The sequence below is a fragment of the Pagrus major genome, chromosome 11, assembly GCF_040436345.1.
Source record: "Pagrus major chromosome 11, Pma_NU_1.0".
Taxonomy (NCBI): Eukaryota; Metazoa; Chordata; class Actinopteri; order Spariformes; family Sparidae; genus Pagrus; species Pagrus major.
In genome coordinates, this window is record NC_133225.1 from 15,147,484 (window position 1) to 15,168,288 (window position 20,805).

Sequence of the window (20,805 nt, forward strand, 5' to 3'; positions counted from 1 at the left end):
AATGCGTGCTTACTGTATGTTTAAGGCAATACGTCCATAATTGCTTCATGCATAATGGCCTGAACTCCATGCAACTCTGTATTCATAATCATAGCAATGAAATGAATCAATCATTAATCAGAATTAAAGTATTTTCAAACAATGGCATTGGATTATTTTCTCTCAGTCCCCTCTTTCTTCCTTCCAGCAGGAGGCATGTTATTACAAGATCCAGCCAAGATTTGAACCATTTACAAGTTGATGTCTGCAAGGATGTTGATGACTCCTTGCTTCCCAAGCAGCCCTGAATTATGAATAAGCTTTGACTCTCAAGACCTTTTGCAGGAGTGGATTTTGGAGCCATTTCAAGCACTTTCGGGAAAAGAGCTGATGATGAAATATGAGGCACTTGTACATTTGTTACAACTACAGAATTATGAAACATTATTTTGAGACCATGCAACTTTATTTCGTTCCAGTCTGTGAAGTGAAACCTTAAAACTTCTCATAATGTTCCATCAGTTCCACTTCTCACCTGTGATTTCCCCTCAAGGGCACAACAGTCTTCAGGAGCCAGGCATCACTCTTTGCCTATTACCGTCACCTAACAATTTAAAGCCAATTTTTCCAGTGTCTGCACGCCACTGCAGTGTTTCTGGAACAATGATAAGCATTATATTTTGCAATAAAGTGTTGAACCCCTGTCCCGCCCCCCCTTGGCTGTTCCCACACAAATGTGTACACAGTATGTGGGCAGGAGCAGATAAACAGACAGAAGTTGTCAAGGTCCCAACGGGTGCCAAGTGCCGAGTCTTGACATGTTGTTTATTAAAGAGTCTTGTTCTTACTCAATATCACTGGTGTGAAAATCCTTGCTATCACATCCTCGGGAAAATTACGACCATCCTTTAAACCGATGAAGGATGCAGTGAATCATGTTCGTTGTGCGAGAAAAGATGAAATTAAACAGTCAACAGCATCTGTCTGCAGCCCCTGTTTCAAAATTAGTTAATTTATGAGCTGAATTCAAAAGTTGTTTTGAACCAGAGTAAATGATTTACTTTGAGGTCACATGATGACGTCAATCAGGTTCATTTAGTTAAATACTTTAAAGGGGCTCTGTGGAACTTGTGTGCTGTGCTGCAAGCCAGTCGTTATTCTTTGTTGTTTCTAAACTAACGTTAGCTACTGTTGCTCTCTGTAAGTGGAGCAGAGAGAGACACCGATACAAGGCAGAAAGTCACATCCTTTGGACTGCCAAGGAAAATCTGACCCGAGTCCTTCAAAAAGAGATCCACAGTCCAACAGCATTAAACAACTTAAACAAATCATCCACCGGCTTGTATAGGCGACCGAGAGAGACGAGGAAGGTCTCATTTTTACATGACATTAAAATACGCTCATATGTGGCCAACAAAAAAATTAGTAATACATTTAAAATATACTACAAATTCTTACATTGAGCCCCTTTAAGCTTGAAACCAACACAGAACAGATTTCAAAATCCTTAAATCAAATGATGATATCACTGCGTTTAACATCAATCATAAGTCTATTGGGAAATAATCACTTTTTAATCTGTTTCAAATCAGATGTTTTATGTCTGTTAACAGCTCGTAAATGCCACAAAAGACATTCAAATCAATGTTATGATTTAATGATTTGACACAACACTTTCTTTGATCAAGTTACGGCCTGATTAAAATTGAAAGCGATGAGTAAAATTAAATGATCAATATGTAAGAATTTGAGTTTGCTCCCTAGTGTGAATTCAAGAGGTGGCTGTTTTTTTTACATAGTGCACCCTGAAGCTAAAAAATTCTCTGTTCACTCTTTATCTTAACCTCTCCTCTGGTATTATCATAAAGAGCCAAGACATCGAACCCATAAGCAAGTCAACATTTATTTGTTTTTGCATTTGGCAGTGGAAGAGCAGCCTTGGGCTCTGGATGTCAGGTCTGTTCAGTCCATGGTTGCGAAATAGAAGCAACTGCCTTATATAGACAATATCCTTTTACAACCGAACGAGAACACAACATGACCAGGTGGCTGCTTTTGGGAAAACTGCAGATATGAAAAGGATTTAGAAGTCTCTAATGATGCTTACATTACACAGCAAATGTTTTCATATTATTGTGTCAACATCTGAATGGTGATTTATGGTCCCTACTTGATTCCGAGCACCAGTGGACAAAGTTTCACTTTTACCAAAAGTAGTAGACGAGGTTGAAAGGTTTGATAAAAGCAGAAACTGAACTTCTTACTTTGATCCTTCATTTTGACGTATCAAAAGCGTGACCAGGTGTGTTATATCGTTTGCAATCAGTAGATGATGAAGTTAAATCTAAATATGTGTAATCTTCCAGAGACAGGCAAGAAACGAAGCGCAAATGTCTTCAAATTGAGCACAATTGGAGCAAGATCTGACAAGTCTCACTGATTAGCTCTCCCATAAAGAACTACAACTGTGCATCAGTTTGCAGGCATGCAGCACGGAAACTGCAAGTGAAGTCTCATTTCAAAGAAGTCATAAAAAACTAACTGAGCCAGAGGTGAGAAAGGGAGAAACTGTTTCAGGGCTTGAGTCAGCAGCTGCAGTTCATCATCGCTTCCACATTATCTGGGTCATTATTCTCACACCAGTGATCTGAATAAAATAGAGGGTCAGCTGAGAGACTCAAAACCAATTAGTGCTTTGTTAATGTGTCATGGTGTGAAAAATAAGGGCAACTGTAGCTCCGTTCTGTCAACACCTGCACTTCATGTTAGCTATCACCATCTGGTTTCTTCTTCTGCACCATGTCTGCAGTTTGAGACACCTGAACCGGACAGCGTTGCTTATGATTACTCTAACACTGAGGCATTTAATAGCATCTTGAAGCTGTTTACACCTGTATAAGAAGCGTCTTGGGTGATCTGATCACACAATGATTCATTTGGAGGAATGTAGCAGCACTAAGACTCAATTCTGCCTGCTAGACAAAATAACTACTGCTGCCAACAGTTGAACACGTAAACTGTGAAATATTTTGCTGTGTCCTTAATCCATCCCACAGACTCACATAGTTTAAGCATATTCACAACTTGCGCATGAAAAACACTCAACTTGAAAGTGCTGTTTACACCATTGTCCCACAATGCAAAGAAGGCAAAAAAGAAATGGAAGAGCTGCTCACAGCTGGAAAAAGTTACATCTAGTTGCAGTTGTGAATGAATCATTTCTGGATATAACATCAAAAAACAATCAATCAATTACATCTTTGCAAAAACATTTAGTCGTGTGCTTATGAAGTTTAATTGACAGTAGCTTTGATGTCTTGTAATTCCCTGTAATCAGAAAACAGTAAGCATGTTGTAATATTCTGTGGTATTTTTAATGCACTCGTCTTTTATTGATCTATAACACAGAAATAAACAGGAAACATAGAAAGAGAGATGCATAAATTACCAGATGTGCAAGATGTCCACAGCTGGATTGGGCCCACACAGGGACAATGTGGTTTAGTGTCTTTGCTCCAGTGCCACCATGATGCACTCAAGTTGTTTGTTACGTGTGAAGACATTTCACAATCTATCTAGTTCCAGTAAATGAGAGATGTCTTAAATGAGGCAGAAACACTTTCAAGTTTTAACCACAGTCCCAGTTTCCTTTATTCACAGTCTGTTCATCCTGCTGCCGTCTGGCAAAAGATACAGAAGTATCTGTTGCCATTCAACCAGACTACACAGCAGCTTCTCTCCTCAGGCTGTGAGACTCCAGGACTTATTCTCCCACCATAAAGAAACGTTTTGTCTTTAGCATAAAGGGACTACAACTTGCATTTCATTGTACAAGCCTGTGTTGTAAAAGTACAATAAATCAACCTTTAAAACCATGACAGGACGACCTCCAAAATCCCCTCCAGCAGGTTCGATTTTATTTTAAGGCCCTTTTGGGCCCTCTAATGACCCAGGGCCCCTCGACAACTGACCTCTGTAGCAGGATCTATTTGAAACCTTTAAAACCGTTATCCTCTACAAAAGGGCTGAACTTCCAACTGGGAAAAATGGGCAACTGCCACAAGGAGCCTTTTCCTTCTGAGGCATACTGTGTCAAAATCTGGTTTTCCCACCTTCATTATTCTAGCTTATATCATGTAGTGCATTTTCCTGAAAAAAATTAAAAAAGCTGCTTCAACTACGGCTTGGTAGTATTCTAGTATAGGAGCAATAGTTGTTTTCTTGGGGCAGAATATAATGAAGCTGCCATCTATGGTGTGCTGTGTCTGCTGTTTTTGATAGGAATTTTGGAGGCAACATGGATCCAACAGGAACGTAAGTAGGTGAAAGGATAGGTACACTGTTTGTTTAACTTTGAGATGTACTCTTGCCCAGAATGAGGACTGTGGGATTTTTTTCGCACACATTGTGAAGGGAAGCAAAACCTGTTCCAGTGTAAATTGGGTCACCTGACAGATAACAGGTTAGACAAACTTGTAAAACTGTGAACAAATCCTTTAATCCAGCCTCATTGGACTGAATTGCTGAGAACTTTTAGCTTTAAAAAAAACATGGCAGATTTTTAACTTCCAAGTCATCATCAAGGGTAATGAGAACCAGCTCTGCAGATCAACTGTCCCGAGAGCCGAGTTTCAAAGTGTTGACGGATGGCTCATGTTGTCAATTATTGTCTTATATTGATGTCAGGTTGAGATTTTAAGAGTGGGAGACTATTGGACCCAAACTGAGCCTGCTGTGTTTCATGGATAACCAGAAAAAATGTCATCAAGGAGGAATGCTGCAACTTTTCCCCCTAAAATAAACAATGGGATCACCAAATCAGGACAAGTCAAACTGATTCAAAACAGCCAGATAAAACCAGAGTCTGGTTTGTATTGTTTCTTTATTTGATATGGAGAGACACAAAGTACAACAATAGTGTTGATACAAAAATATGGAAATCTGTCGTATAAAAAACAAACTCTCAGCTTAACTCCAAAGGGTTTTTTTTTTTACATATACTACATCACACACTCTGCAAATACATTTCAAAGCTGCCAAACAGTGGCTCATTCCTAGCAGGCACTACATTATTACAGAGCAGTGGACAGTATGGTAGTGATGGCTCATACAAGTGAATTCTGCTATAAAGGTTTTAACATTAAGAGTATATTCATCATATAGTGAACTGTGTACATTTACATTCTCTGTCAGCGACAGGAAATACCAGATCTGGTGAAATGTTATCCACAAGGTTAGAAGTGATATATGATGCCTGATGGGGGGGGGGGGGGGGGGGGGGGGGGGGGGTGAAACATCTGCTCTCCTCTGTCCCGTTTTCCTCTCTTGTTTTTCTCCCTCTGTGGTCTACAAAGACAAAAGATTCATGATGAAGAAATCACTCACTGAGTTTCTCGGTGAGGCAAAAAAGTATGTCATTGTGAGAGTATGTTGTGTAACTATTTTACCTAATTCTGCGCTGCCATTCTCTGATCCACACCTGCCATCAAATGCTGGACCCAAGGCTTATCTGGATTGGCACAGACTGTCCGCTGTCTGGCTTGTGAGGGCCTCTTCTTCATCAGAAACCTGCACATACCAGTATAATTACTTAATGTCATCAAGCTCGCTGTGCAAGTTTTAAGAGTAATGAAGGATACATGTATCAAATTCTTAGTAAACAGTGTACTTTTCCATTTGTCTTTGCCAATTTATTAATAGATGGAAGGTTTTTACAATGTAGGACAAAAGCGAGGGATATAATATTTGTTACTCACACGACAGCTCTCTTGTTGCAATCACCATCTGTTTCCTGCATCCTGTAACTTTCAATGTTTCTCTTTGCGCTGACTCTCATCCCTACAACATAGCCAAGGCAGCAGTCACCGTACGAGCCTGGAGAGAGAGAGAGAGAAAAGTCACTGAGGGTTAGAGAGTGATCAACTGCTCCACTTGAAAATGTCTCCCTTGGGTTGAAAATAAGCAATTAGTTCACTATAAAGCATTATTTTTTTATGTTAGCTAATTTGTGGGCTAATAACTCAATATATTAAGAGTAAACACACGAGCATGGGTCTTACAAATCACTATTAATTCAACTGCATGTCATTAAATAATTATTTAAGGGGCGATTTCTAGAATTTGAAAAGAAGTGGGAATAAACCAACAGCATCTTTTGAATCTCCATCTCCTCGTCTTCTCATTTACAAATATCAGAGATTTATTTTGGGGACCTCGATTGAGTGACGAATAACAAAAGTGAAAGAGATGATTTCTTCTATCGTTTTCTTACTCTCTCCCCATCATTTCAGTGGCCTCACATTTATGTTCATTTACTGTCAGTGTGTCACCAATTGGGCTATTCGCAATCATTCTGATCTCAAAGTAGAACTGCATATTCTGCCACAACTTACCCGGCATAACTTGGTCATGACCTGCTATAGCCATAGAGTTATTTTACCGTCAGGGCCTTATCTACCTTATGATTGTGGAAACTCGGGTCCTGTGCTGGATATTTTTCCTGCAAATTTGGATTTTAGCAGTCCAGGAAGACCTTTTTCATCCTACACTTGAAAAAAAAAAACAATGTATGGTGGGTATTTTACAGGCTCATTTAACTATTATAGTTTGTTTACTTATAGGCTAATATCTGAGGGATTTGTGTATTGTTCCACAAAAGCAAATACCTATTGTACTGTACTGTTAAGATGCAGAATGGAAGGCTTACTAGGATCCCAAATTCCCTAAATTGACTAAATATTGACTGTAAAATAATTAGTTCTATGTTTTTCTAAAATCCTTGCAACAGCCCTGCCTGTTGTAGTAAATTACTCACTACTGTACCTAACTCATAATCTGGTTACAGGGTTTGTAATTTGAGATGAAACAGAACGTTTCTTTGACACAGCCCATTTGTGTTCTTTGGACATTAAATAACGTTGTTCCAAAACCTTTCACTTTTTTTCTTTTACTTTACTTTTCTTTTTGAAAATGCCAAGAATTTTGAATGATTTTTTACCTTCATCGTAATGTCACATCATCTAACTCCTTGCAACAATTCTCCATGTGATCTTTGTCTGAAGTTGAAGCCACAAATGGTTGGCTGTATTGATAACATTAATGACCAAAATAGTATAAATCAGCTAAAGGATTGGTGTATGCATGACAACTTTAGACTCTTCTTCATTCACAAATTCGCTTGAGATATAAGCATCTTAGTGGCTGTACTTTGATGTAAAGAAAAAGTCAGTGTTACTCCAAAGTGCACAATCCAAAACTCCTCATTTGTGCTGTATTTTGCTGATGAGAAACTGATGGTGATAATCTGCCATTTTATTTAACGCATTTAAGATTACCACGTCAATGTGGTCCTTAATAGCAAGCCCAGACAGATTATACTTTGGTATTAAGTGCTACACTGAATGTTTTGGAGCAAAAATAATGGCGGAGAGTGGATTTAGTAACAAAATGAAGGAATGTGGATTATGAAGTACAGCTGCAGTCAGAATTTTACCAAGTTTGGTCAAAGCCAGACTCCATGTACTCTCCACAGTAATACACAGAAGTACCAGTTTCACCAAAATTAGATCTATATTTGTAGATTTTAGCTTAAATTTTGGAATAATAAAACAGTTGCCTGCACAATACTGAGCTACTTAAAAAAAAAGAAAATACATTTTAAAAAAAAGGCACAGTTAAATCTATGTGCAATCTACAGTTTGGAATATTTCAGTTCTGGTATGAATCAAATCTCTTCCTCTTACCTTGTGCAAGACTCAGGTACATGGATGTGAGGAGCAGGAGGAAGAAAAGAGCTGGGAACTTCATGGCTGCTGTTCTAGTTGTGTGGTTCGCTGCACAGAAACAAAAAGATTCAACCAAAGAGCAAAAAACTGTAAGTTGGAGGCAGTCTCCCACCCCCCTCTGCCTTGTAAATTTTGGCAGTTGATGTAATATTTTCCATCACAAACCCCCCCATCTGCACTCTTGTGAAAGAGAAAGGTTATGTCTCTAACCCTCGATTAAAAATGTTGCAATCCTTGTCTGGTGTCCAGCTGTGTGCAGCTGTTTAATCTCCAAGTGCTGAATGCTTTTTTACAGAAACTGAGTAAGTTTCTGTTGAATTATGACCAGATTCCCTCTCTGACATACATGTAATCTCAGCATTTGAAACACACAACAGCAAGTCTGCAAACGTCAGGATTACAAAAGCGGCAAGAATAACATGAGGGAATTGTTTTATAAGCATGCAGAGAACATACCTGCTCACATTCAGTATTTCACAAGATGTCCTGGGAGAAAAAAGTCCAGTGCAGCTTGTTGTGGCTCTGTACTCTTATAGTGCACACACATGAGATCTGCCCTCCCACGACATTAACTCCTTTACTGCTCCTCCTCTGACATGTCGACACTCAGTTTTACAATTCCTCAGAAGAAAGCATGAAATTTGATCACTGAACCCCGGGGGGCTTTCGTTCAGCATAGGTAGAGTCACACACACATTTATCAATAACAACCAAGTACCTCTGATGTTACTGCAACAACATTTCCGGTTATCTCTCAAATGATCAGAAATTTATTGGAAAAGCACCAGATATTCTACAATGTTACATTCAGGCTGAATGAGAATTAAAGAAAACAATGAATATACGGTGCAGGGAAATGTTAGGCACATGAGAAAACTGCTCTTGGGACAACAGGAAATGAAGTAAGATAATAACGCAAAACTTTAATGATTCCATAAAAGTTATATTCTTGAATACTTTCACACAAAGGCTGATCCAATCTGGCGGCACTAAAGCTTTCCAGATGTATGACATGCTTCCAAATTCGACTTATTGTGTGTTGATTAAGTATGATTTACATCTAATGAACAGGATCAGTGAGATTGTTTATCTTTCTACAGCTGCAGACATTTGTAGCCCTGCCCTGCTTCAAGTCCCGTTTCCTTAAGAATCCTTAATCTAACAAACTACATATGTGCTTCATGGTCCATTTTGTGCCTTGGATTGCCTCTTTGCACTTATCCATACAGTCAGTGTCGATTCAATGTCACTCATTTTCCCGTGCCACTGTAACCAAAGTCAGTCATGAGATGAGATGAGATGAAATGAGAAAAGACAAGATGAGATGAGATGAGAAAAGACAAGATGAGATGAGATGAGATGAGAAAAGACGAGATGAGAAGAGATTAAATCAGACGAGAAAAGAAGAGAAGAGATGAGATGAGATAAGAAGAGATGAAAAGAGAAGTAAGGAGATAAGAAGAGAAGAGAAGAAAGAAAAAAGAAGAGAAAAGATGAGATGAGATGAGATGAGAAGAAAAAAGAAGAGATAAGAAGAGATGAGATTAGAAGAAAAAATAAGAGATAAGAAGAGATGAGATTAGAAGAAAAAGGTTGAGAAGAGATGAGATGAGAAGAAAAAAGAAGAGATAAGAAGAGAAGAGATAAGATGAAGAAGTCATACTCAGGGTATAGAGGGTTGTCATACATACTGTATAATTGTGATGACTGTTACTGTCGTTTTCAGGCTTCTCCCATGTTCATTTTGAATTACGTAACGACGTGCAGGTATGTGTGTCCTTTTGTGTGAATGTGTGCAAACTTGTCAGTGTATTTATTTCATAGTAGTTAAATTGGCAGCAGAGGAGCCATTCAACCTCGAACAACCTTATACCACAGGAAGTTATGTAAGACACCTAAAACCAGCTCCAGTGGAAAAACACTAAAACAGTAAAAACACAGGGAAAACTAATATTTTCTTAAAGAAACTCGAGACCCTGCTCTTTAATACTGGTCTGACACCTATTCTTCATGTTTTACAAATAGTTTGGCTGGCATGTGTTAGTAGTAACCACTTCAATGCTTTGTTTTTTTAATGTGTGTGGTTAAATGGTGTTTTTATTGCTACATTGTGGTCAACAGAAATATGCACTTAACAATGATTAATACTTGCTAAACTTTTAGAAATACTGAAGTCATGTATTCAAGTCACCCCAAAGCAACAGCACCCACCTCATTCATAAACAGCCAAAACATGGTAAAAAGACATGAAATGGCCCCGTCACGTCTCCAGAAGCCTCCAGAAGCCTCCAGAAGCCTCCTGAAGCCTGAGATCAAAACCAAATTAATTTGAAAAGACATTATTTACGTCCTCGACATGCTCTTGAGCTCGTCCACCCACTTCAGACGGGGTGCGTGCTAACACTTTTAGAATAACAGCCGTAAAGATTTCAGCTTAAAAAAGGAGTGTAAAAAACGTCTTTTCTAAATAACAGCAAAGTTGTACGAAAAGCCGAATGAGCTGTGTGTTTTCTTTATGTTTTAAAACAAGTCCCCGTCTGCTTCAGTAGTTTAGGAGAATGCTGCAACGCTGTTTTGCTGGAAAGCTCCAGAAATGTTTTGTGGACTACAAAACTTCACATAGCTTACCTTCAGCACGAGGGTGAGTAGATAGTGACTGAATTTTCATTTTTTGTGAACTTATCTTAAAGGGCTACAAATCAATCACGCTCTAGTCACTATTTTTTCCCCCCTCTGTCGTTTATATTCAAATTAATAAAGTCTAAAAATATTGGAATGAGCCCATAAACGACCCAACATATGTTCATTTTATAAATTGTGAAATGTAACTACCTGAAAGTTACTAAACCCCCAAGTTTCCTGGTAAAAATAAAGAGGACATAACGTCAGTATCCTCACTTTTTTCTACACTGAGGAAATAGTGTTTCAATCATGACTGTTCGACAGAATTTGCACTAGAGAAAAACAATGAAGGTTTGATGGCTTACGCACTCTCGCAATTAGATCATTGCATCCCTGCAGAGATTAGATTGCTTCCAAATGTCAGCATTCGCTTTCCCATCATGTTTGTCTGAATCAAGAATACCAAGCAGTGACGTAAACTGCTCTTGAATATTTGTGTCTAAAAAACAGATAAAGATTCAAACACAAGGTCCACATGTTATCATTAAATAAAGGCCTCATTCCGAAACAACGCACTTTATCGTATTGCTGTATCAGCCTCCACACTTTTGGGAAGGCTCTCTACAAGATTTTCACATCTGGCTAAACGGATTTCCTGCCATTTAAACACACGAGCACAAGTGTGGTCCAGCACTGATCTTGGGAGATAAAACCTAACTCAGTCACTTTTCCAGTTTAATCAAAAAGAATTGACTTGGCTTTGTGCACAGGGGAGTTACCATGTTGAAACAGGAAAGGGTCCACACATTCCTTCCTCATTCACCAACATCACACACATAATCTGCGGATAAATTCATTAATGATGATGTCAATCATCATGTTCTCGTAAAGTAGAGAAGTAGGCTGAAGATAAGATAGCAGTATGCGTGTACTGTTGAGTGCTTTTGATTAGTGCTACTCCGCATCTGAAAATAATTTATGGATGTGTGTGTCTCTTGATGATTGACATAACCTGGACTGTTGCCACAAAGTTGAAATCATATTATATATAAATATAAGTGAATGCTGTAAAATTATGATTCCCCTTAATAGGTACAAAGGTGTTCAGCCAAGATCATGGTATTTAGGAATGTAGACATGGATGTACACCATATTGGCTGGTCGAGCTTGAGGTAATTTTAACTATTTGGGTGCTTGAATTTTCCGTATTAAAATATTATATGTTTATTGTAGGATTAATTTACAATGTATAGCAAAGTAAATATAGTGAAGTAAAAAGCACATTCCTCCCTGAAAAGTAGTTGTAAAAAGTAGCCAGCAGTCATACTTAAGTAAGAGTAAAGATGTTGTGCTTATATAACTTTGTTAAAAGTCCAAATCAGCCAAGGAGTAGCACTTGAGTAAAAATGTGAAAGTATTTGTTATTGAATGTACTTAAGAATTAAAAGTAAATGTTCTGGCAATAATGTAAAGTATCAAAAGTAAGTAAAAGTAAATTATACATTTATTTGCATGTATGTATATACTGTATGCTATAGGTTGACTGATTACCTGCGACAGAAAGTCTGGCACTCTCAGAGAACAAACACCACTAAGCCGTCATTTGCGTGGTAATACAGAGCACACATGACACTAAATAGGTGAGGAGCCAACAGTCAGAGATGATGGACTCCATCTGCGAGGACTCGCCTCAAAGACGGCCTCTTAGTGTTGAAGGGGTGTGACCACAATACAAAGACAAACTATCAGAAAATAAGTAAGACTGGAAAAAATAGCATAAAACACATACAAAACTATATCTTACAGATACATCCACTACCAATATACACAAAAGGGAAACAGTTATCACAAAAAACAAAAATAACATCAAATATAAATGTTCATATATAAGAGAACAATTGTCACCAGACTAATCCATAGAGTTTCATATGAGCATATACTAACACTGCCTGTCCTCTAATTCACTTGTGATATAAAACTATTCATCAGTCAGTAAATAAAACAATAATGCCAAAAAACTGTGTACCTGATTACCTGTCAGGCCAATTATTGGATACAATATTACAAACATCTTTCAGATTATTGAGATCAGTGTTTCTTGTTTTTTTATTTGACTGCCAATAAAATATATTAATTTAAAAATGCAGCGCGTAATCTGCGTAGTAACTAGTAACTAAAGCTTTCAAATTAATGTAGTGAGTGGAAGAATAAATTAGCAGAAAATGTAACTACACAAGTCAAGTACAAGTACCTCAAAATGGTACTTAAGTATAGTACTAGAGTAAATGTACTAAGTTACATTCCATTGTTGAGTATGAAGAAGTAGAACATGTAAATACTCAATTAAAGTACGACTAAGAAATTGTACTTGAGTAAATGTACTTAGTTACATCCCATCATTTCGTATGAGGTAGTAGAAAATGTAAATACTCAAGTAAAGTACAAGTCCCTCAAAATGGTACTTAAGTACACAGTACTTGAGTAAATGTACTTAGTTAAATCCCATCACTGAGTATTAAGTAGTAGAAAATGTAAATACTCAATTAAAGTACAACTATGAAATTGTACTTGAGTAGACGTATTTTAGTTACAATGTTATACAACGTTACCCTTGCTTGATAAAACAATAAGAAAAACTGCAGCACCACCTCGTGGTCACAAGAGGGACTGCGCCCACTACAACACTCCGCTCCGGCGATCCAGTCCGGTGTTATGGATGTAGCCGGTGCGTCCCGGACATCCTGACCAGGTTTTACGGGACAATCACCGACCCATCCGTGGGGGCGTGACCGACCGGCTTTCCTCCATAATAGCCAGTATCAAACCAGCAAACCAGCAGGTCGGTCAACAGTGACTGCAAGTCATCCTGACTTCTTCATTTTTAACAGTAGCGGGGGCTGTACTATTGTCGGCTAGCTGTGCGTTAGCCGGCAGCTACAGCAGCAGTCAGCGATCGCTCGCTCGCTGTCACGTTTCGTCGCAGCACACGCTGATTAGCAACTTGTTAGCTCGCTAGCGGAAAACCACATGGATCCTCAAAACACCAACATGAACACTGAGGCGAAGATGATGATGAACCACGCGAAGACTCTCAGGCTCCACACCGGGAACTTAGTCAACCGAAGTCGGCTGAAAAAGAAATGCCCGGCTTCTCCCAGCGAAGAGGTAAAACAACGTAAGACCCGTGTCATGTGAAGCGACGACAGTTTCATCGCCCACCAAAGTTAAGCTAACTAGTTGTGTTGTGTTCTGTGACAGGTTAGCTTATTAGCTTAGCCTCGATGTTAACGTCAGAATAGCTGGCTAAATATTTAACTAGCTATCGACACCAGCGTGTGTTCACTGATATAAGATAATGTGTAACGTAATATGAGCGGTCCGTACAGAGAGGAAGTACACGGGGATATCTGTACAGTACTTCAGATTGTACTTGTGGAAAATAAATGTCTACCTGGGGCAGGTGTGCTCAGACTTCTAACCACACAGGTAGTAAACGCCAGTAAACTCCAGAGTTCAATGCCGAGTAGCTTTTATTGGCAGAAGCAGGTGCAGCAACTTCAACCGAGGTGATATCTGGAAAGTAACTGAGTCAGAAAGCAAAATCATTCAAGTGGTACACTAAGACAGAGTCTCTTAATGTGGAGCTTAACTGTAGATATACAACTGTTGCTTGTATTAACTATAGGTTTATAAACTATTGTTTTCTGGGGTCACACTTACACAAAAATAAATGATCATACATATTTTCAAACACCATTATTTCCTGAATCACATTCACAACTAAACTCCCGGCTAAGTTTTTGCACCGGTGTGCCTGACTTCTTCATTTAGGTGCACCTAATAACACATTTTAATTTGATCTCTTCACACATAACATAAATGATGTTTGCTGAATGAATGATGACATGCATAAAGGTGCAAATACATGTTTTTCTTTACTTAGATAACAGCAGAGCCGACAGGATATGGCAATAACCTCAGGTGTAAAAATAAACTGCTGAATTTCAGATGAACACTTAACAGTTGCACTTTGCAGATTTTAAGATCCGTGTGCGACAAAAATAGTCGTACACTGGAGCCCTAACGTACTTGTCGAGGGCGACAGTTAAAGCAACATTATGTAGAAATTGGCATTTTGTGCTATTTGGCGCCCCCAATAGTTTCTGAGTGCAACACCACTGTCGTAAATACAAATCCCAGGTCTGTTACGATTTGTCAGACGTAATGTAGGTGCTAACTACGAACAAAACTCATTACGTTATAACAATGTTATGTGTTGAAATTTGTATGTTCAATTAAACATGTATGTAACGCTGTGATCCTACCCTCTCACTGAAGTTACGTAGTGCAGAAACAAGTGATGAGGGGCAGAGTGGCTGAGGCAGAGACACCATTCACCCTCAAAATGTGTTACATAATGTTGCTTTAACTACAGGACTTAATCTCAGCCAAAGGGGAGTAACTACCTTTTTAAAATTTGCATCTAGTATGTCTTGCTTATGTGATGAAGACAAACAAGATAACTAGCTTTATGATCCACCCTGAGGTGAATAGTTTCTAAATGGTTGTTTGCTCACACATAAAACACTATTAGTGTGATGCCCTTATGTCAGTCATAACTTCAATGCTGCAACTCAATATTGTTTTTCTCGTTGATTATAGGTTGATATTTGTTGGGGTAATATGGTTGCTATCAGTTACTTTAGTTGGTTTATAAATAGTCAGAAACCACATGTAAGACACAAGAGAGTCTAAAGCCTGTTTCACACTGCCAAGGAAAATAATCACTTATCTGAGTAGAGGCTGATTAATTTCCTTCCACTGACTAACCATAAATCAACGACTTGTAATGGCATGGCGTCGGTGTTTAGTGTAGTTTCATAAAGTTGTGGCTGCGTTCTCCTGGAAGGGTCTGGTCAAACTTTGCAAACTGATTGCTTCTGATACTACATCACATTGTTTGATCTTATAATTTATGATTGTTGTGATGAAGGGCAGAGGTCGCCACAGTTCAACATTCAATAAAACTCAGATACAGGATACAGAAAAATAGAGAGCCCAGTTTTGTCACCCAGGCTGTTTAGTTAAAAACAGTTAAAATAAAATAAAATAAAATAAAAAGCGCATTGGTTTATACAAGTCAGACACGGGGAATGTAAAATCTGGCCATTTGGCACTTTTTTCAGATCCGACCCTTCAAGTTAGTTGAGTGCTCCTGACATATGACATGAATGCAGCAGCAGAGCGGAGGCTTGTTCATCACATATGTCTCTAAAAGTCTCTTTCTCTCTGCCGGGGCCCCTCATCTTCAGGTTTTGTCTTGTTTGACATTTTCTACATGCCTTCACCACTCAGACTCACATTTCTCACTCATCCGTACTCTCCTTACACGACTGATGCAGCTGGCCTCCACACACCATGCTTATCTGTTTGTAAATAGATAAGTTAGCTGTTAAACTCGACTTGTCCCCTCTCCTCGTCCCTCGCTCTGGCCTGGTTTTGAAGTTCTGATTTCATTGTTTATAACACATTGCGACCCATGAGTCGGCGGAGCAGCAAAGCATAGCTGTTCAGATGTTGATATGGATTCCAGGAATCATTGATAAGAAATATGCACGTTTCATGGATGTTAATTATACTTTGTTTTTCTTTGTGATATTTCAGCTTCAAGACTGCATTCAAGCCACACTGAGCGATTGGTTCTCCACAACAAAACCACCATCCAAGGTAGGAAGACTTTTATAGGTTTCTGTTGTTAACTGTTTTCATGTAGTGCCGTTGGGATCTGAATGTGAGAGTATAGTAGTTCATCTATTTCAGGCTCTTCTACACCAGTTTTTTGCATATTTTTTTTTACAACACAGAGAAATAAACGGCAGTAGTATTTGCATTGATGGTCAGTTTATGGTCAGAATGAGTTGCACAGTAACGTGCTACTACAATGTCAGGCACCAGGGTTTCAGTGCTTTGGGGAAAAGAAATAACTGTAGTGATGACATCAAAGGATGCCTCCAGGCTGACTGAAAAGAAGCTGTCATGATGAATGTTCATGCAGTGCTGGCTGCCAAAGGCGCCATTCCGAATGTCTGTCTGTCTGATGGAGGGTAGGCGGCGGCGGGTGGGTGCACAGAAACTTTGCTCTGGAGGTTTTGTGCATAGACTGTGACAGAATTTCTAGAAAACAGTACTGACAGTTACTGAATAATCTGTTTAATCAAACTAACATGTTCTGAAAAGTGTGAAATCGAGATTGAAAAAGCTGCCTGATCAAACATAGTGAACCTTCATTCCTACTGAACACACCCTTGTCCGTGCTGTTTTGCTTGACTCAGCTAATCTGCTTGAGCTTTTATCACCACGCCTACTGGACTCAAATGGCTGGGGGAGGTTTGAAAGAGTTGAATTAAGAGGTCTTAAATACAAAGCTTGTTAGAGGCATCCCTTGCAGGGAAATGTCATTTATGTCATGAAGCTATCATTTTAACATACAGATGAAACCAGTAGTTTTATATATTTAATGTCGGAAAAGAGCTTTAGTCACGTAAGAAGTGACACAGTTAGTAAATAAATTGCTTGTCTTGTCATGCAGGACTTTCCAGATACACTGGACTGCTCGAGTTCACAGGAATCAGAAGCTATCACACCGGAAGAGAGGGAGGAGCTGAAGGTTTCAGGTGAGTCCTTTTTTTTGTAGTCTGCAAGAAGAACAGTAAATCTGAAGAATAACACATTCATTAGCTTTCCTTTTGTTTGTCTGGGCTTTATGCAGGGATCTTTGTTTTGTTTTACAGTATGCTAAACAAAAAATATGAATCAACCTTACTCTCATATTGGCATGTGACTGATGACCAACTGCATGTCAGCGCAGGAGTTGCTTCCTGACAACTTTTCTCTCGTGTTCAGTGCCAAATAGGGATTTATTGTACATTAAACAAGAGGGTAGCTGTTAAAAAGCGTAGCAGCACACAGATTCCAGTCAAAATATGTCAGAGTTGATTGGAGCATCTCTAATCGATGTTTGGATGGATCATAAGTAAGTTGGTAGATAGACAGATCAGTGGTAGAAACGTAGTAAATAACCGTAAGTAACACTCTCAAAACAACTGCAGTATGTTGAGGACGATGTGTTTAAGGTTCCCTTGTTTTTGCAGTTAAGCTGTTCCTGTGTGAGTCGCTTCAGTCCTCCATCAGAGATGCCGTGGAGATGGGTGAGCTTCAAATCTCTTCAGCAACATTTCCATTTGCTGTTAAAATTCCACACAATTGATATGAACATTTCTTTAATGCACCTTGTTCGTCTGTCCACCCTAGCCTGCCAGACGCTGGCAGTGTCCCAGCTTGACTCTGTTATCATAGCGCCACCTGGGCCCCTGGAGGGTGACGGCCAGACTTTGGCTCACCTGCAGCCAGCCTGGGAGGAACTGGAGGCTCTGGTCAGGAGCCAGAAGATTGCTGCAATTGGAACCTCTGACCTGGACAAAGATTTGCTAGAACAGCTCTACAACTGGGCTCAGGTGAGTGGGAATCTTGTGTAGGTGAGCCTTAATTTGTGTCATCGTTAAGCTGGGCAGGCATGCGTTTTTATTAATTGTGTAAGATCTACGCTGTGTGTTTACCGTTTATTCAAACAAGATTAATTTACAATGCTGACAAAACATTCTTCTATGAACAGGAAGTAAAAAAAACAAGGTGACTACAGATCTTTAGACAGCAGCCATGTGGGAAATATGACATATGACATGTGCAACTGCTCAAACACAACAGCCAACAAAAAAATGTACTTTCTAGTTACTTGTGAGCGACTGATTCATGGCTAGTCCACACAGTGTCTGTCTGCCCAGTTAATGAGGCCACAGAGGTGTTGACTTTTGATAATTACTTCAAGCAGGAATGTGTTTTTCTGTCATGAGCTTTAGCCAGTAAACCCGTCAGACCTGGCAGTTCTGTTCCTACGCTGAAGCAAATGAAGCCAGTCGTTGACCAAGTTCCCTTTCTTGTTCCAGGTGAAGCCCAGCAGTAACCAGGTGAACCTGGCCTCCTGCTGTGTAATGCCTCCTGACCTGACAGCCTTCGCTAAGGAGTTTGACATCCAGCTGCTCACACACAACGATCCCAAAGGTGAAATTCAGTTTCTTTTCTTCTATCAGTTGGATGGGTTTAAAGTGAAGTTTCTGGGTGCAAAAAGGTTCATGAACAGAGTGCAGGTGTTCTCAGTGCTCAGTCAGACATTAAAGTATAAGTCTTGCGATATTCTATATTTTTCATAGTTAACTGCTAATGGATGGATAAAAAAAGTATATATTAATCTTAATCAAGCAACAAAAAACCTTAGTTAAGGTTTGAATATGAATAAGGAAGTTAGTTAAACTCAATAAATGTGTTTGTTCTGCTGTTATAAACAATTTTAAGAACTTCAGAAGGCTTTTATTAACGTTAAAGTTGCAAGTGCCTTATAAGTGTCTTTAAATGTCTTCTAGTCTAGCAACAAACATGTTTATTACGCTTTTGTTAATGTTTTTATAGTCTTGTTAATGTTAATGTTAATAAGCAACTTTAAAAGACTTGCAAGGGCCTTATTACTTATTAACTATCACTTATTACAAGGAACATAATATAAAGCGTGACCTTTTTTTTGTCCTGAGTTTTAAACGGCTCCACTCTTGGCCTCATGTTTCCCTCCACAGAGCTGATGTCAGCAGCCACATTCCAGGAGGCGGTGCAGGTGGGAACGCAGGACCTGAACATGGCCAACTGGAGGCTGGAGTGGGTCCTGCGCTACTCCATTATTGTCAAGAGCAGAGGCATCATCAAGGCTAAGGGCTACCTCGTCAGCGCAAGGAAGGCCAGCCCTTAGCACAGCCCACCAGAGAAGAAGACACATGGATGAAGCCATTTTCCTCCTTTTTCTTTCACGCACTCAAACACACACACCATACGAAGTATCAGTTCTAAATAATGGATGCTGCCAATCACCATGAGTCTTGAAGTCGTTGTTTTATCTTACAGTTAAGGTTGCATCTTAATCATCTATGATTTCTTCAGTTTAACAGATGCAGGTATTCATTACCATCGTCTCAGTGAGATCAAAAGTAGGAGATGAACATGCAGGATCAACTGCAGGGTCAGTTTTTTAAAAATTTTGAATTTCACAGGTGGTTGCTCTTCAGTAACCAGTACATTGACAGATCAGCCATTTGTCAACACAATAGAGGCTGCTTTAATGATGGAAAATGTCAGGTGGATCTTTAACCTTGTTCTGGCTTGAAGTGCCTCTCATCTTCTGCTCCTCCTATCCTAATTCTTGCCGTGTCTCCGCCGTGTCTGTGTGAATCAAGCTTTAAATATGTCAGTGTGGATGAAAAGAAAACGAGTAGGTGAAGCAAAAGAAAAATGAAGAGAATTATTGTTTTTTATAACTTTCTGAAAGGGTAAATGGGGAAAAATTCAAAAGAAAGTCGGATGTTATTCACACATTTAGATTGTTCCTGCTGTGTGTGTGTATATATACATATAACACCATTTGCATTCCTCAGTTGAGTAAACCGATGCACTAATTCAAATCCAACTACATATGAGATGTTTATTTTATGATGTTGATTGGATTAGACTTTAACTGGTAAAGCAGACAACCATGTGAGTATACATAACTTTATTTTATCATGCAGTTCTAACCATGCGCTGTTTTTGACGACTCATTGAAATGCTCCTGAGATTAATTCAAGGGTTGAGAGAACAGCAGTACTTTGAGGTATTCCGACATGCATCCATATCCTCTATATGCATTGTTGTTGTAGCACTGGAAACTCCATGCCAAGAAGATGTAAATGTGTTAACTCTGAGGGACGTGGTTTATTTGAAGGTCCACTATGTAGGATTTAGTGGCAGCTAGCAGTGAGATTGCAACCATCTGAAAAACCCTTGTCTCACTCGGTCTCCAAAGCGTGTAGGAGAAACTAGGGTGGGTGGGGAAAAAGCGAAAGGCCCTCTGTAGAGATGGTGCTCGGCTTGACCGTTCTGGGATACTGTAGAAACACGGTGGACTCTGTGGAAGAAGAGTCAGTCCTTCGGGAGACATAAAAGGCTCCATGTAATGAAAACACAAAGATTCTTATTTTCATGTGATTATACACTAATGAAAACATTATTTCAGCCAATAGAGCCTCCTCAATCCTACACACTGGACCTTTAAGAATCATGGCTGATATTCCAGACAGGATCCAGTTAATCTCACGAAGACAAGTAATCTGTTGTACTGTAAACATATTTTTATGTTGTCATATATCTGTATATCATGAATTGGCTTTATTAAAAGTATGAAACAGATGTTTGTACTGTCATCACTGATGTGGTGGGTGGATAAACACAGTCAAGATGTTGGTGTTGGAAATAAACTTTGTTTAATTCAGAGACGTAAAAAAAA

At 39.1% G+C, this 20,805-nt stretch overlaps 2 protein-coding genes across 2 annotated transcripts; one reads left to right on the forward strand and one right to left on the reverse strand.

The window, feature by feature from the left end:
* Positions 1-4,842: 4,842 nt before the first annotated feature.
* Positions 4,843-8,323, reverse strand: ccl25b (chemokine (C-C motif) ligand 25b). The gene is made up of 5 exons (XM_073476631.1): positions 8,220-8,323; positions 7,722-7,811; positions 5,736-5,853; positions 5,427-5,547; positions 4,843-5,325 (listed from the first exon to the last, which is right to left on the reverse strand). Exons 2-4 carry the CDS (start codon positions 7,783-7,785, stop codon positions 5,427-5,429), a joined length of 303 nt encoding a protein of 100 aa, XP_073332732.1. The 5' UTR covers positions 7,786-7,811; positions 8,220-8,323; the 3' UTR covers positions 4,843-5,325.
* A 4,733-nt stretch (positions 8,324-13,056) lies between these two features.
* On the forward strand, positions 13,057-20,708 carry gclm (glutamate-cysteine ligase, modifier subunit). The gene is made up of 7 exons (XM_073476273.1): positions 13,057-13,550; positions 16,050-16,112; positions 16,975-17,059; positions 17,537-17,593; positions 17,697-17,899; positions 18,389-18,503; positions 19,070-20,708. The coding sequence occupies exons 1-7, from the start codon at positions 13,413-13,415 to the stop codon at positions 19,237-19,239; spliced, it is 831 nt and encodes a 276-aa protein (XP_073332374.1). The 5' UTR covers positions 13,057-13,412; the 3' UTR covers positions 19,240-20,708.
* The last annotated feature ends 97 nt before the right edge of the window (positions 20,709-20,805 follow it).

What these genes read in the sequence shown, in the direction of transcription:
- ccl25b (XM_073476631.1), bottom strand. Translation starts at nt 7,785, where the DNA reads ATGAAGTTCCCAGCTCTTTTCTTCCTCCTGCTCCTCACATCCATGTAC. An exon ending in GTACCTGAGTCTTGCACAAG is followed by an intron (nt 5,854 to 7,721) that starts GTAAGAGGAAGA and finishes CTCTCTCTCCAG; the next exon opens with GCTCGTACGGTGACTGCTGC. An exon ending in TGCAACAAGAGAGCTGTCGT is followed by an intron (nt 5,548 to 5,735) that starts GTGAGTAACAAA and finishes TGGTATGTGCAG; the next exon opens with GTTTCTGATGAAGAAGAGGC.
- gclm (XM_073476273.1), top strand. Translation starts at nt 13,413, where the DNA reads ATGGATCCTCAAAACACCAACATGAACACTGAGGCGAAGATGATGATG. An exon ending in GGAGGAGCTGAAGGTTTCAG is followed by an intron (nt 17,060 to 17,536) that starts GTGAGTCCTTTT and finishes TTGTTTTTGCAG; the next exon opens with TTAAGCTGTTCCTGTGTGAG. An exon ending in CACACACAACGATCCCAAAG is followed by an intron (nt 18,504 to 19,069) that starts GTGAAATTCAGT and finishes TTCCCTCCACAG; the next exon opens with AGCTGATGTCAGCAGCCACA.